The 14,062-nt window shown below is 64.7% G+C and overlaps 1 protein-coding gene across 1 annotated transcript in view; it reads left to right on the forward strand.

Moving 5' to 3' along the window:
• The window catches only part of HUWE1 (HECT, UBA and WWE domain containing E3 ubiquitin protein ligase 1), a 119,610-nt gene that overhangs the window by 41,098 nt on the left and 64,450 nt on the right, over positions 1–14,062 (forward strand). The window contains exons 38-46 of the mRNA XM_072920178.1: positions 196–323; positions 414–495; positions 1,395–1,571; positions 3,504–3,630; positions 5,959–6,425; positions 7,244–7,439; positions 8,422–8,589; positions 11,422–11,564; positions 13,896–13,962. Of these exons, the coding sequence (XP_072776279.1) occupies positions 196–323; positions 414–495; positions 1,395–1,571; positions 3,504–3,630; positions 5,959–6,425; positions 7,244–7,439; positions 8,422–8,589; positions 11,422–11,564; positions 13,896–13,962 (1,555 nt within the window). The remainder of the gene's footprint in view (positions 1–195; positions 324–413; positions 496–1,394; positions 1,572–3,503; positions 3,631–5,958; positions 6,426–7,243; positions 7,440–8,421; positions 8,590–11,421; positions 11,565–13,895; positions 13,963–14,062) is intronic.

The raw sequence follows: 14,062 nt of genomic DNA on the forward strand, positions 1-14,062 counted from the left end.
TTTGGGGGATACCGGTGTTTTTGGGGTGCCCCAGGAGCTGAAGCACCCCATGGTGGGGTCCAGCTGCGTGATGGTTCGGGGCTGTTTCTGTGGATATTTCGGGGCTGTTTCTGGATATTTTGCTCAGTATTTTGGGGGTGTTTTGGTGGATATTTTGGGGTGCTGATGTTTTTGGGGTGCCCCCGACCCCCCCAGGAGCTGAAGCTGCCCTGTGCCCGCGTGGTGGAGTCCAGCTGCGTGCTGGACGTGCTGATCAAGCTGCTGGAGGTGGTGCAGCCCTGCCTGCAGGCTGCCAAGGAGCACAAGGAGGTGCAGACCCCCAAGTAAGGAGTGACCCCTCACAGACCCCCCAGAGCCACCCCAAAACCCCCCCAGGGTGTTCTCACAACTCTTTTGCACCCCCAAAAAAAAAGGTGGATCACCCCTGTGCTGCTGCTGATTGATTTCTACGAGAAGACGGCCGTGTCCTCCAAGCGCCGCGCGCAGATGAACAAGGTGGGGGGCTGGGGGCAGTTTGGGGGTCCTGGGGGGTTTGGGGGGGCTGGGATGGGACGTGGGGGGCTTCTGGGGATACACAGTGGGGCTGGGATGGGGGTGGAGCAGCCAGGGTGGCACCGTGGGGGACACAGGGGGTGACACACAGAGCCCGGGGTGACAAAGGGGTGACACACAGGGCGCTGGGGTGGGGCCTGGGGGTCCTGGGGGACACAGGGGGTGACACAGAGCCCTGGGGGACACAGGGGGTGACACAGAGTCCTGGGGGACACGGGGTGACACACAGAACCCTTGGTGACACAAGGGGTGACACAGGGGGTGACACAGGGGGTGACACAGAGCCCTGGGGGACACAGGGGGTGACGCACAGAACCCTTGGTGACACAAGGGGTGACACAGGGGGTGACACAGAGGGTGACACAGGGGGTGACACAGGGGGTGACACAGAGTCCTGGGGGACACGGGGTGACACACAGAACCCTTGGTGATACAAGGGGTGACACAGAGGGTGACACAGGGGGTGACACACAGAGCCCTTGGTGACACAATGGGTGACACAGGGGGTGACACAGAGTCCTGGGGGACACAGGGGGTGACACACAGAACCCTTGGTGACACAAGGGGTGACACAGGGGGTGACACACAGAACCCTTGGTGACACAAGGGGTGACACAGGGGGTGACACAGGGGGTGACACAGAGCCCTGGGGGACACGGGGTGACACACAGAACCCTTGGTGACACAAGGGATGACACAGGGGGTCCTGGGGAACACAGCGTCCCTGCGATGGGGACGGTGACCTCACCACCCCACCACACCCAGTGCCACCCTGAGCAGGGTTTGGGGGGCACACGAGGAGCTCCAAACTGCTGACCCCCCCTCCCCACGTGCCCCCCCAGTACCTGCAGGCCACGGGGAACAACTGGCGCTGGTTCGACGACCGCTCGGGCCGCTGGTGCAGCTACAGCGCCAGCAACAACAGCACCATCGACGCGGCGTGGCGCGCCGGAGAGCCCAGCGTGCGCTTCACCGCCGGCCGGCGGCGCTACACCGTGCAGTTCACCACCATGGTGCAGGTGAGGGCAGGGCAGGGGCTGGGGGGCGTGGGGACATGGTACAGAGTCGTGGGGACACAGCCCTGGGGCGTGGGGACATGGCCCTAGGGCGTGGGGACATGGTACAGAGTCGTGGGGACACAGCCCAGGGTCATGGAAACATGGCTCAGAGTCATGGGGACACAGCCTGGGGCGTGGGGACACAGCCATGGGGCGTGGGGACAGGGCCCAGAGTCATGGGGACACAGCCCTGGGGCGTGGGGACATGGCTCAGAGTCATGGGGACATGACCCAGAGTCATGGGGACACGGCCGAGGGTCATGGGGACATGGCCCTGGGGCGTGGGGACACAGCCATGGGGCGTGGGGACACAGCGCTACACCGTGCAGTTCACCACCATGGTGCAGGTGAGGGCAGGGCAGGGGCTGGGGGGCGTGGGGACACAGCCTGGGGCGTGGGGACACGGCCCTGGGGCGTGGGGACATGGTAGAGAGTCATGGGGACACAGCCTGGGGCATGGGGACACGGCCCTGGGGTGTGGGGACATGGCACTACACCGTGCAGTTCACCACCATGGTGCAGGTGAGGGGCAGGGCAGGGGCTGGGGGGCGTGGGGACACAGCCTGGGGTGTGGGGACATGGTACAGGGTCATGGGGACATGACCCAGAGTCATGGGGACATGGTACAGAGTCATGGGGACACAGCCCAGGGTCATGGGGACACAGCCTGGGGTCATGGGGACACAGCCTGGGGCGTGGGGACACAGTGCTACACCGTGCAGTTCACCACCATGGTGCAGGTGAGGGGCAGGGCAGGGGCTGGGGGGCGTGGGGACATGGTACAGAGTCATGGGGACACAGCCCTGGGTCATGGGGACACAGCCCTGGGGCGTGGGGACACGGCCCTGGGGCGTGGGGACATGGCCCTGGGGCGTGGGGACACAGCCCCGGGGCATGGGGACATGGCTCAGAGTCATGGGGACACAGCCCAGAGTCATGGGGACACAGCCTGGGGTGTGGGGACACAGCCTGGGGTGTGGGGACATGGCCCAGGGTCATGGGGACATGGCCTAGAGTCATGGGGACATGACCCAGAGTCATGGGGACATGGCCCAGTGGTGTGGGGACACAGCCCTGGGGCGTGGGGACATGGCCCTGGGGCATGGGGACATGGTACAGAGTCATGGGGACACAGCCTGGGGCATAGGGACACGGCCCTGGGGCGTGGGGACATGGCCCAGGGTCATGGGGACACAGCCCTGGGATGTGGGGACACGGCCCTGGGGTGTGGGGACATGGCCCAGAGTCATGGGGACACAGCCCTGGGGTGTGGGGACACGGCCCTGGGGCGTGGGGACACAGCCTGGGGTCACCCAGGGCATGGGGACACAGCCTGGGGTCACTCAGGGCATGGGGACACAGCCTGGGGTCACCCAGGGCATGGGGACACAGCCTGGGGTCACCCAGGGCATGGGGACACAGCCTGGGGTCACTCAGGGCATGGGGACACAGCCTGGGGTCACCCAGGGCATGGGGACACAGCCTGGGGTCATTCAGGGCATGGGGACACCGCTGGTGTCACCCCATGGGGAGGAGCCCCAGGGTCACCCAGGGCATGGGGACACGGCCTGGGGTCACCCAGGGCATGGGGACACAGCCTGGGGTCACCCAGGGCATGGGGACACGGCCTGGGGTCACCCCATGGGGAGGAGCCCCAGGGTCACCCAGGGCATGGGGACACAGCCCGGGGTCACCCAGGGCATGAGGACACGGCCTGGGGTCACCCAGGACATGGGGACACAGCCTGGGGTCACCCAGGACATGGGGACACAGCCTGGGGTCACTCAGGGCATGGGGACACAGCCCGGGGTCACCCAGGGCACGGGGACACCGCCGGTGTCACCCCATGGGGAGGAGCCCCAGTGTCACCCCTGTCCCCCCCGGTGTCCCCAGGTGAACGAGGAGACCGGGAACCGGCGCCCCGTGATGCTGACGCTGCTGAGACCCCCCCGGGCCGGGAAGGGCCGCGACGAGGGGGGCACCGAGGACCCCGAGGGGAAGGGCAAGGACGAGACCCCCGGTATGGGGCTGGGGGGGCCTGAGGGGTTTTGGGGGGAGTCTGAGGGGTCATGGGGGGGGTCTGAGGGGTCATGGGGGGGGTCTGAGGGGTCATGGGGGGGTCTGAGGGGTCATGGGGGGTCTGATGGGTTTTGGGGGGGTCTGAGGGGTCCTGGGGGGGTCTGAGGGGTCATGGGGGGGGTCTGAGGGGTCATGGGGGGGGCCTGAGGGGTCATGGGGGGAGTCTGAGGAGTCATGGGGGGAGTCTGAGAGGTCATGGGGGGGGCTGAGGGGTCCTGGGGGGGGTCTGAGAGGTTTTGGGGGGGGTCTGAGGGGTCAGGGGGGGGGTCTGAGGGGTCATGGGGGGGGTCTGAGGGGTCATGGGGGGGGTCTGAGAGGTTTTGGGGGGGGTCTGAGGGGTCATGGGGGGAGTCTGAGGGGTCATGGGGGGGGTCTGAGGGGTCATGGGGGGGGTCTGAGAGGTTTTGGGGAGGGTCTGAGGGGTCATGGGGGGGTCTGAGGGGTCATGGGGGGGGTCTGAGAGGTTTTGGGGAGGGTCTGAGGGGTCATGGGGGGGGTCTGAGAGGTTTTGGGGGGAGTCTGAGGGGTTTGGGGGGGGTCTGAGGGGTCATGGGGGGGGCCTGAGGGGTCATGGGGGGGGTCTGAGGGGTCATGGGGGGGGTCTGAGAGGTTTTGGGGGGGGTCTGAGAGGTTTTGGGGAGGGTTTGAGGGGTCGTGGGGGGAGTCTGAGGGGTTTTGGGGGGGGTCTGAGGGGTCATGGGGGGGTCTGAGGGGTCATGGGGGGGGTCTGAGGGGTCATGGGGGAGTCTGAGGGGTCATGGGGGGGGTCTGAGGGGTCATGGGGGGGTCTGAGGGGTCATGGGGGGAGTCTGGGGAGTCATGGGGGGAGTCTGAGAGGTTTTGGGGGGGGTCTGAGGGGTCATGGGGGGGTCTGAGGGGTCATGGGGGGAGTCTGAGGGGTCATGAGGGGGGTCTGAGGGGTCATGGGCAGGTTGGAGGAGTTTTGCAGGAAGTCTGAGGGGTCATGGGGGGGGTCTGAGGGGTCATGGGGGGGTCTGAGGGGTCATGGGGGGGGTCTGAGAGGTTTTGGGGGGGTCTGAGGGGTCATGGGGGGGGTCTGAGGGGTCATGGGGGGAGTCTCAGGGGTCATGGGGGGGGTCTGAGGGGTCATGGGGGGGGGTCTGAGGGGTCATGAGGGGGGTCTGAGGGGTCATGGGGGGGGTCTGAGGGGTCATGGGGGGGGTCTGAGAGGTTTTGGGGGGGGTCTGAGAGGTCATGGGGGGGGTCTGAGGGGTCATGGGGGGGTCTGAGGGGTCATGGGGGGGGTCTGAGGGGTCCTGGGGGGGGTCTGAGGGGTCCTGGGGGGGGTCTGAGGGGTCATGGGGGGGGTCTGAGGGGTCATGGGGGGGTCTGAGAGGTTTGGGGGGGGGTCTGAGGGGTCATGGGGGGGTCTGAGGGGTTTGGGGGGGGTCTGAGGGGTCCTGGGGGGGGTCTGAGGGGTCATGGGGGGGGTCTGAGGGGTCCTGGGGGGGGTCTGAGGGGTCGGGGGGGGTCTGAGGGGTCATGGGGGGGTCTGAGGGGTCATGGGGGGGGTCTGAGGGGTCTTGGGAGGGGTCTGAGAGGTTTTGGGGGGGGTCTGAGAGGTTTTGGGGGGGGTCTGAGGGGTCATGGGGGGAGTCTGAGAGGTCATGGGGGGAGTCTGAGGGGTCATGGGGGGGGTCTGAGGGGTCATGGGCAGGTTGGAGGAGTTTTGCAGGAAGTCTGAGGGGTTATGGGAGGGGTCTGAGGGGTTTGGGGGGGGTCATGAGGGGGTCAGAATGGTCATGGAGGCTATGGGGGGGTCACAGAGGGCATGGGGGGTTCACAGAGGTCACAGTGGGGTCAGAATGGTCATGGGGGGGTCACAGGAGCCATGGTGGGGTCAGAATGGTCATGGAGGGGGGTCACAGGAGCCGTGGTGGGATCAGAATGGTCACTGGGGGTCAGAATGGTCATGGGGGGGTTACAGGAGCCATGGTGGGATCAGAATGGTCACTGGGGGTCAGAATGGCCACAAGGGGGTCACAGGAGCCATGGTGGGGTCACAGGAGCCATGGTGGGGTTACAGGAGCCATGGTGGGATCAGAATGGCCACGGGGGGGTCACAGGAGCCGTGGTGGGATCAGAATTGTCACTGGGGGTCAGAATGGCCACGGGGGGGTCACAGGAGCCGTGGTGGGATCAGAATTGTCACTGGGGGTCAGAGTGGCCACGGGGGGGTCACAGGCACCACAAGTGAGCGCTCCCACCCCCCAAAACCACCCTGCTCACCCTTTCCCCATCCCCACAGCTCCAGACCCCCCTTCTACAGACGAAGACCCCCCTTCCACCACCACCACCACCACCAGCACCAGCACCAGCACCACCACCAGCACCGGCAGCGCCGCTCCCGCCGCCCCCTGCCCGTCCCCTCCCTGCCCCACGCCGACCCCCGAGGAGCCGCGGGACGAGGCGGACGCGGACGCGGAGGCTCCGGTGCGGGGCCTGGCGGAGGAGGCGGTGCCGGCGGTGCTGCGGGCGTGCGTCAGCATGCTGGGGGTGCCCGTGGACCCCGACACGCTGCACGCCACGCTGCGCCTGTGCCTGCGCCTGACGCGGCAGCACAAGCACGCGCTGCTGTTCGCCGAGCTGCGCTCCACCCGCACCATCCTGGCGCTGACGCAGAGCTCCGGCTTCACCGGCTTCACGCCGCTCGTCACGCTGCTCTTCCGGCACATCATCGAGGACCCCTGCACGCTGCGGCACACCATGGAGAAGGTGGGGGAGAGGGGGCTGGGGAGAGGGGATTGGGGGGCTGGGGAGAGGGGATTGGGGGGCTGGGGGTGAGAGGATTGGGGGGCTGGGAGTGAGGGGAGAGGGGATTGGGGGGCTGGGGACACAGGAAAGGGGGATTGCAGGAGAAGGGAGAAGGAATTCTGGGTCTGGGGGTGAGGGGAGAGGGAAATTGAGGGGCTGGGGGGTAAGGGGATCAGGGAATTTGGGCTCATGGGCACAAGGGGATCAGGGAATTGGGGGTTGTGGGCACAAGGGGATCAGGGAATTGGAGGTTATGGGCACAAGGGGATCAGGGAATTGGGGGTGACAAGGGGATCAGGGAATCGGGGGTTGTGGGCACAAGGGGATCAGGGAATTGGGGGTGACAAGGGGATCAGGGAATCGGGGGTTGTGGGCACAAGGGGATCAGGGAATTGGGGGTTGTGGGCACAAGGGGATCAGGGAATTGGGGGCTGTGGGCACAAGGGGATCAGGGAATTGGGGGTTATGGGCACAAGGGGATCAGGGAATTGGGGGCTGTGGGCACAAGGGGATCAGGGAATTGGGGGTTGTGGGCACAAGGGGATCAGGGAATTGGGGGTTGTGGGTACAAGGGGATCAGGGAATTGGGGGTGACAAGGAGAACAGGGAATTGGAGGTTGTGGGCACAAGGGGATCAGGAAATTGGGGGTTGTGGGTACAAGGGGATCAGGGAATTGGCGCTCTGGGGGTCCGGGGCTCCGGGCTCCCACGGGAGGCTCTCCCGGGGGTGCCCCTCTGGCCCCGTGCCCACGGTGTCCCCGCCATGTCCCCGTGCCCAGGTGGTGCGCTCAGCGGCCACGAGCGGGGCGGGCAGCACCACCTCGGGGGTGGTGTCGGGCAGCCTGGGCTCGAGGGAGGTGAATTACATCCTGCGGGTGCTGGGCCCCGCCGCCTGCCGCAGCCCCCACGTCTTCACCGAGGTGGCCACGGGCTGCATCCGCATCGCCCTGCCCGCACCGCGCGGCTCCGGCACCGGTGAGGGGCACAGGGGGTCTGGGGAGGGTCTTGGTGCCTGGAACAAGCTCCTAGAGAGGGGCCTGGGATGTGGGGAGGATCCTGGGGAGGGTCTTGGTGCCTGGAACAAGCTCCTAGAGAGGGGCCTGGGATGTGGGGAAGCTCCTAGAGAGGGGCCTGGGATGTGGGGAGGGTCTTGGTGTCTGGAACAAGCTCCTAGAGGGGGGCCTGGGATGTGGGGAGGGTCTTGGTGCCTGGAACAAGCTCCTAGAGGGGGGCCTGGGATGTGGGGAGGGTCTTGGTGCCTGGAACAAGCTCCTAGAGGGGGGCCTGGGATGTGGGGAGGATCCTGGGGAGGGTCTTGGTGCCTGGAACAAGCTCCTAGAGGGGGGCCTGGGCCTGGTGGGTCATGGAGGGGACTTGGGGGCAGTCCTGGATGGGGGCCTGGCAGCTGGGGGGCTCTTGGAGGGGGAAATGGGGGCATGGGAGGGATCCTGGGGATCCCCAGCACCTGTGGTGAGGTCCTAGGAGGTTTCCTGGAGGGGATCCCAGGGTGCCTCTATCCCCACAAAAGGGGGTCCCAGGGGTCTCTCAGAGCAGGGGTTCTAGGGGTGCCTCTATCTCCAAAAAATGAGGTCCCACAGGTGCTTCAGTGCCCAAAAATGGGGTCCCAGGATCCCTTTATCCTCAGAGAAGAGGTCCCCAGGGGTCCCCCTATCCCCAAAACATGGGATCCTGGGAGAGGTTCCTAAATGGGACTCAGGGGTGCCTCTGTTCCCAAAAATGGGGTCCTGGGGGTCCCTTCAGCCTCAGAGTAGGGGTCCCAGCAGTCTCTCAGACAGAATGGTGGTCCCAGAGGTGCCTCCACCCCACAAAAACCAGCGTCCCACCTCATCCTCATCCCCACCACGACTCCCACAACTCCTCCCCAACTTGACACCGCTGAGGATCCCCTCAAATCCCTGACCCCCCCATTTTCCCCCCGTTTCCCCCCATTTCTCAGCCTCTGACGATGAGTTTGAGAACCTGCGGATCAAGGGGCCCAACGCGGTGCAGCTGGTGAAGACCACCCCGGCCAAGGCGGCCGCGCTGCCGCCCATCCCCGAGCCCATCCGCGACGTCATCTACGACATGCTCAACGCCCTGGCCGCCTACCACGCCCCCGACGAGGGTACGGGGGGCTCGGGGGGCTGGGGGGCAGCAGAGGGAGGAGTGGGGTGCACGTTGAACTGGGTTTGGGGTGTCCTGTGCAATGTCCTGAGTGCCCACTGTGCCCCTGTGGGTGTCCTGTGTGATGTCCTGGGTGCCCACCATGCCCCCAGTGAGGGTACAAGGGGCTCAGGAGGGGCAGAGGGAGGAGTGGGGTGCACGTGGAACAGGAATTGGGGTGTCCTGTTTGATGCCATGAGTGCCCACTGTGCCCCTGCGGGTGTCCTGTGTGATATCCTTGGCTCTGGCAAGGGTTTGTGGGAGCCCCCACAATGGGGGTGAACACCCCCAGTGAGGTTTGGGGTGCAGAGGGAGGAGTGGGGTGCACGTGGAACAGGAATTGGGGTGTCCTGTGCAATGTCCTGAGTGCCCACCGCATCCCTGATAAAGGCATGGGGGTCTCAGGGGCCCCTCCTGGGGAGCTGGGGGGCCGAGGGAGGAGTGGGGTGCACGTTGAACTGGGTTTGGGGTGTCCTGTTGGATGCCATGAGTGCCCACTGTGCCCCTGTGGGTGTCCTGTGTGATGTCCTGGGTCTCTGGCAAGGGTTTGGGGGACTTGGGGAACACCCACAGTGGGAGAAAACACCCCCAATGAGGTGTGGGGTGCACGTGGAACAGGAATTGGGGTGTCCTGTGCAATGTCCTGAGTGCCCACCACATCCCTGAGGAGGGCATGGGGGTCTCAGGGGGCCCTCCTGGGGAGTTGGGGGGCCGAGGGAGGAGTGGGGTGCACGTTGAACTGGGTTTGGGGTGTCCTGTTTGATGCCATGAGTGCCCACTGTGCCCCTGTGGGTGTCCTGTGTGATGGCCTGAGTCTCTGGCAAGGGTTTGGGGGACTTGGGGAACACCCACAGTGGGAGAAAACACCCCAGTGAGGTTTGGGGTGCAGAGGGAGGAGTGGGGTGCACGTTGAACTGGGTTTGGGGTGTCCTGTTCAATGCCATGAGTGCCCACTGTGCCCCTGTGGGTGTCCTGTGTGATGTCCTTGGCTCTGGCAAGGGTTTGGGGGAGCCCCCACAATGGGGGTGAACACCCCCAGTGAGGTTTGGGGTGCAGAGGGAGGAGTGGGGTGCACGTGGAACAGGAATTGGGGTGTCCTGTGCGATGTCCTGAGTGCCCACCATGCCCCCAGTGAGGGTACGAGGGGCTCAGGAGGGGCAGAGGGAGGAGTGGGGTGCACGTGGAACAGGAATTGGGGTGTCCATATAGGGACAGAATTGGGGTGTCCATATAGGAACTGAATTGGGAGAAGAGAAGAGAAGAGAAGGAATTGAGATGTTCATGTAGGAACAGAATTGGGGTGTCCATATAGAGAAGGAGTTGAGGTGTCCATATAGGGAGAAAAGGAATTGGGGTGTCCATACAGGGAGAGAAGGAATTGGGGTGTCCATGTAGAGAGAGAAGGAATTGGGGTGTCCATACAGGGAGAGAAGGAATTGGGGTGTCCATGTAGGAACGGAACTGGGGTGTCCATGTAGGGAGAGAAGGAATTGGGGTGTCCATGCAGGAACGCAGCTGGGGTGTCCATACAGGGAGAGAAGGAATTGGGGTGTCCATGTAGGGAGAGAAGGAATTGGGGTGTCCATACAGGGAGAGAAGGAATTGGGGTGTCCATATAGGAGCAGAATTGGGGTGTCCATGTAGGGAGAGAAGGAATTGGGGTGTCCATATAGGGAGAGAAGGAATTGGGGTGTCCATACAGGGAGAGAAGGAATTGGGGTGTCCATATAGGAGCAGAATTGGGGTATCCATGTAGGGAGAGAAGGAATTGGGGTGTCCATATAGAGCAGAATTGGGGTGTCCATGTAGGGAGAGAAGGAATTGGGGTGTCCATGTAGGAACGGAGCTGGGGTGTCCATAACAGGGAGAGAAGGAATTGGGGTGTCCATGTGGGAACAGAGTTGGGGTGTCCATGTAGGGAGAGAAGGAATTGGGGTGTCCATGTGGGAACAGAGTTGGGGTGTCCATGTAGAGAGAGAAGGAATTGGGGTGTCCATGCAGGAACGGAGCTGGGGTGTCCATACAGGGAGAGAAGGAATTGGGGTGTCCATGTAGGGAGAGAAGGAATTGGGGTGTCCATATAGGAGCAGAGTTGGGGTGTCCATACAGGGAGAGAAGGAATTGGGGTGTCCATATAGGAACGGAGCTGGGGTGTCCATGTAGGAAGAGAAGGAATTGGGGTGTCCATGCAGGGAGAGAAGGAATTGGGGTGTCCATGTAGGAAGAGAAGGAATTGGGGTGTCCATGTAGGGAGAGAAGGAATTGGGGTGTCCATACAGGGAGAGAAGGAATTGGGGTGTCCATGTTGGAACAGAACTGGGGTGTCCATATAGGGAGAGAAGGAATTGGGGTGTCCATATAGGAACGGAACTGGGGTGTCCATGTAAGGAGAGAAGGAATTGGGGTGTCCATGTAGGAACAGAGTTGGGGTGTCCATGTAGGGAGAGAAGGAATTGGGGTGTCCATGTAGGAACAGAGTTGGGGTGTCCATGTAGGGAGAGAAGGAATTGGGGTGTCCATGCAGGAACGGAGCTGGGGTGTCCATGTAGGGAGATGAGGAATTGGGGTGTCCATGTTGGAACGGAACTGGGGTATCCATGTAGGAACAGAGTTGGGGTGTCCATGTAGGGAGAGAAGGAATTGGGGTGTCCATGCAGAACGGAGCTGGGGTGTCCATGCAGGAATGGAACTGGGGTGTCTGTGCTGGGCGGCCATCAGGCTGCCCCATCCCCCATCCCCCTCAGCCCCTCTGGGGGGGTCTCCTGTCCCCCCTGAGCGCCGTGTCCCCGCGCAGGTGACAAGGGGGACCCCAAGAGCGCGGCGCCCAGCGAGGTGAGCCAGCTGCTGTCGGACATCGGGGACGACATGTACCAGCAGTACCGCAGCCTGACCCGCCCGCCCGCCGACTTCGACCCCCCCGCCGGCTTCGCCATCAACGTATGGGGGCTGGGGGGGTCCTGGGGGGGTGGGGGGTGATTGGGGGGTGATTTGGGGGGTCGGGCAGGACTGGGGTGTGGTTTCAGGACCTGGGGGGCAGTTTGGGATGGATGGGGAGTGGTTTGGGGGAGCTGAGGGGTGATTTGGGGGGCTGAGGGGTGAATTGGGGGGATCTGGCAGGGCTGGGGTGTGGTTTCAGGGCCTGGGGGGCAGTTTGGGGGGAATGGGGGGCAGTTTTGGGGGGCTGAGGGGTGATTTGGGAGGGTCTGGCAGGACTGGGGTGTGGTTTCAGGGCCTGGGGGGCAGTTTGGGAGGGATGGGGGGCGGTTTGGGGATGATTTGGGGGGTCTGGCAGGGCTGGGGTGTGGTTTCAGGGCCTGGGGGGCAGTTTGGGAGGGATGGGGGGCGGTTTGGGGGTGATTTGGGGGGTCTGGCAGGACTGGGGTGTGGTTTCAGGGCCTGGGGGGCAGTTTGGGAGGGATGGGGGGTGATTTGGGGGGGTCTGGCAGGGCTGGGGTGTGGTTTCAGGACCTGGGGGGCAGTTTTGGGGGGCTGAGGGGTGAATTGGGGGGGTCTGGCAGGGCTGGGGTGTGGTTTCAGGGCCTGGGGGGCAGTTTTGGGGGGCTGAGGGGTGAATTGGGGGGGGTCTGGCAGGGCTGGGGTGTGGTTTCAGGGCCTGGGGGGCAGTTTGGGAGGGATGGGGGGCAGTTTTGGGGCGCTGAGGGGTGAATTGGGGGGGTCTGGCAGGGCTGGGGTGTGGTTTTAGGGCCTGGGGGGCAGTTTTGGGGGGCTGAGGGGTGACTGGGTGGGTCTGGCAGGGCTGGGGTGTGATTTCGGGGCCTGGGGGGCAGTTTGGGGGAGCTGAGGGGTGATTTGGGGGGGCTGAGGGGTGAATTGGGAGGGTCTGACTGGGCTGGGGTGTGGTTTCAGGGCCTGGGGGCAGTTTGGGGGGAATGGGGGGCAGTTTTGGGGGGCTGAGGGGTGATTTGGGGGGGTCTGGCAGGACTGGGGTGTGGTTTCAGGGCCTGGGGGGCAATTTTAGGGGGCTGAGGGGTGATTTGGGGGGGCTGAGGGGTGATTTGGGGGGTCTGACTGGGCTGGGGTGTGGTTTCAGGGCCTGGGGGGCAGTTTGGGGGGAATGGGGGGCGGTTTGGGGGGTGATTGGGGGGGTCTGGCAGGGCTGGGGTGTGGTTTCAGGGCCTGGGGGGCAGTTGGGGGGAGCTGAGGGGTGAATTGGGGGGGTCTGGCAGGGCTGGGGTGTGGTTTCAGGGCCTGGGGGGCAGTTTGGGGAGAATGGGGGGCGGTATGGGGGAGCTGGGGGGTGATTTGGGGGGGTCTGGCAGGACTGGGGTGTGGTTTCGGGGGCTGGGGGGGTCCTGGGGGGATGGGGGGCTGTTTGGGGGGTGATTTGGGGGGTCTGGCAGGACTGGGGTGTGGTTTCAGGGCCTGGGGGGCAGTTTGGGAGGGATGGGGGGTGGTTTGGGGGAGTTGAGGGGTGATTTGGGGGGGCTGAGGGGTGAATTGGGGGGGTCTGGCAGGGCTGGGGTGTGGTTTCAGGGCCTGGGGGGAGGTTTGGGGGGAATGGGGGGCAGTTTTGGGGGGCTGAGGGGTGATTTGGGGGGGTCTGGCAGGACTGGGGTGTGGTTTCAGGGCCTGGGGGGCAGTTTGGGGGGAATGGGGGGCAGTTTTGGGGAGCTGAGGGGTGAATTGGGGGGGTCTGGCAGGGCTGGGGTCTGGTTTCAGGGCCTGGGGGGCGGTTTGGGGGGGCCGAGGGGTGAATTGGGGGGGTCTGGCAGGGCTGGGGTGTGGTTTCGGGACCTGGAGGTAGTTTAGGAGAGATGGGGGGTGGTTTGGGGGAGCTGAGGGGTATTTGGGGGGACTGTTTGGGGGGTGATTTGGGGGGTCTGGCAGGGCTGGGGTGTGGTTTCGGGACCTGGAGGTAGTTTGGGAGAGATGGGGGGTGGTTTGGGGGAGCTGAGGGGTATTTGGGGGGACTGTTTGGGGGGTGATTTGGGGGGTCTGGCAGGGCTGGGGTGTGATTTCAGGGCCTGGGGGGCAGTTTGGGGGGGATGGGGAGCGGTTTGGGGGGTGATTTGGGGGGTCTGGCAGGGCTGGGGTGTGGTTTCAGGGCCTGGGGGGCAGTTTGGGGGAGCTGAGGGGTCTGAGGTGAGGTTTGGATGGGGCTGGGCTGGGGGGGTGGTTTTGGGGGGCCCAGTGTTCCCAGGGATATTTGAGGGAGGGGGTAATGGGGGGGGCTCTGGGGGTGTCACTGGGGGTCTGTGGGGTTTTGGGGGCCCCCCCAGGCTCTGACCCCCACCTCTGCTCCCCCAGGCCCAGGTTTTTGCTGCTGATGGAGCCACGGCCGAGACGCCGCCCTCGGGAACGCCCCAGGGAGAAGGTGGCACTGTCCCCCTGGGTCCCCTGGTGTCCCCTGCTTGTCCCTGATGTCCCCTCCCATCCCTGTGACCCCAACACTGTCCTGACGCTGTCCCCGTGTC

The sequence above is a fragment of the Taeniopygia guttata genome, chromosome 31 (genome assembly GCF_048771995.1).
Source record: "Taeniopygia guttata chromosome 31, bTaeGut7.mat, whole genome shotgun sequence".
NCBI classification, from domain to species: Eukaryota; Metazoa; Chordata; class Aves; order Passeriformes; family Estrildidae; genus Taeniopygia; species Taeniopygia guttata.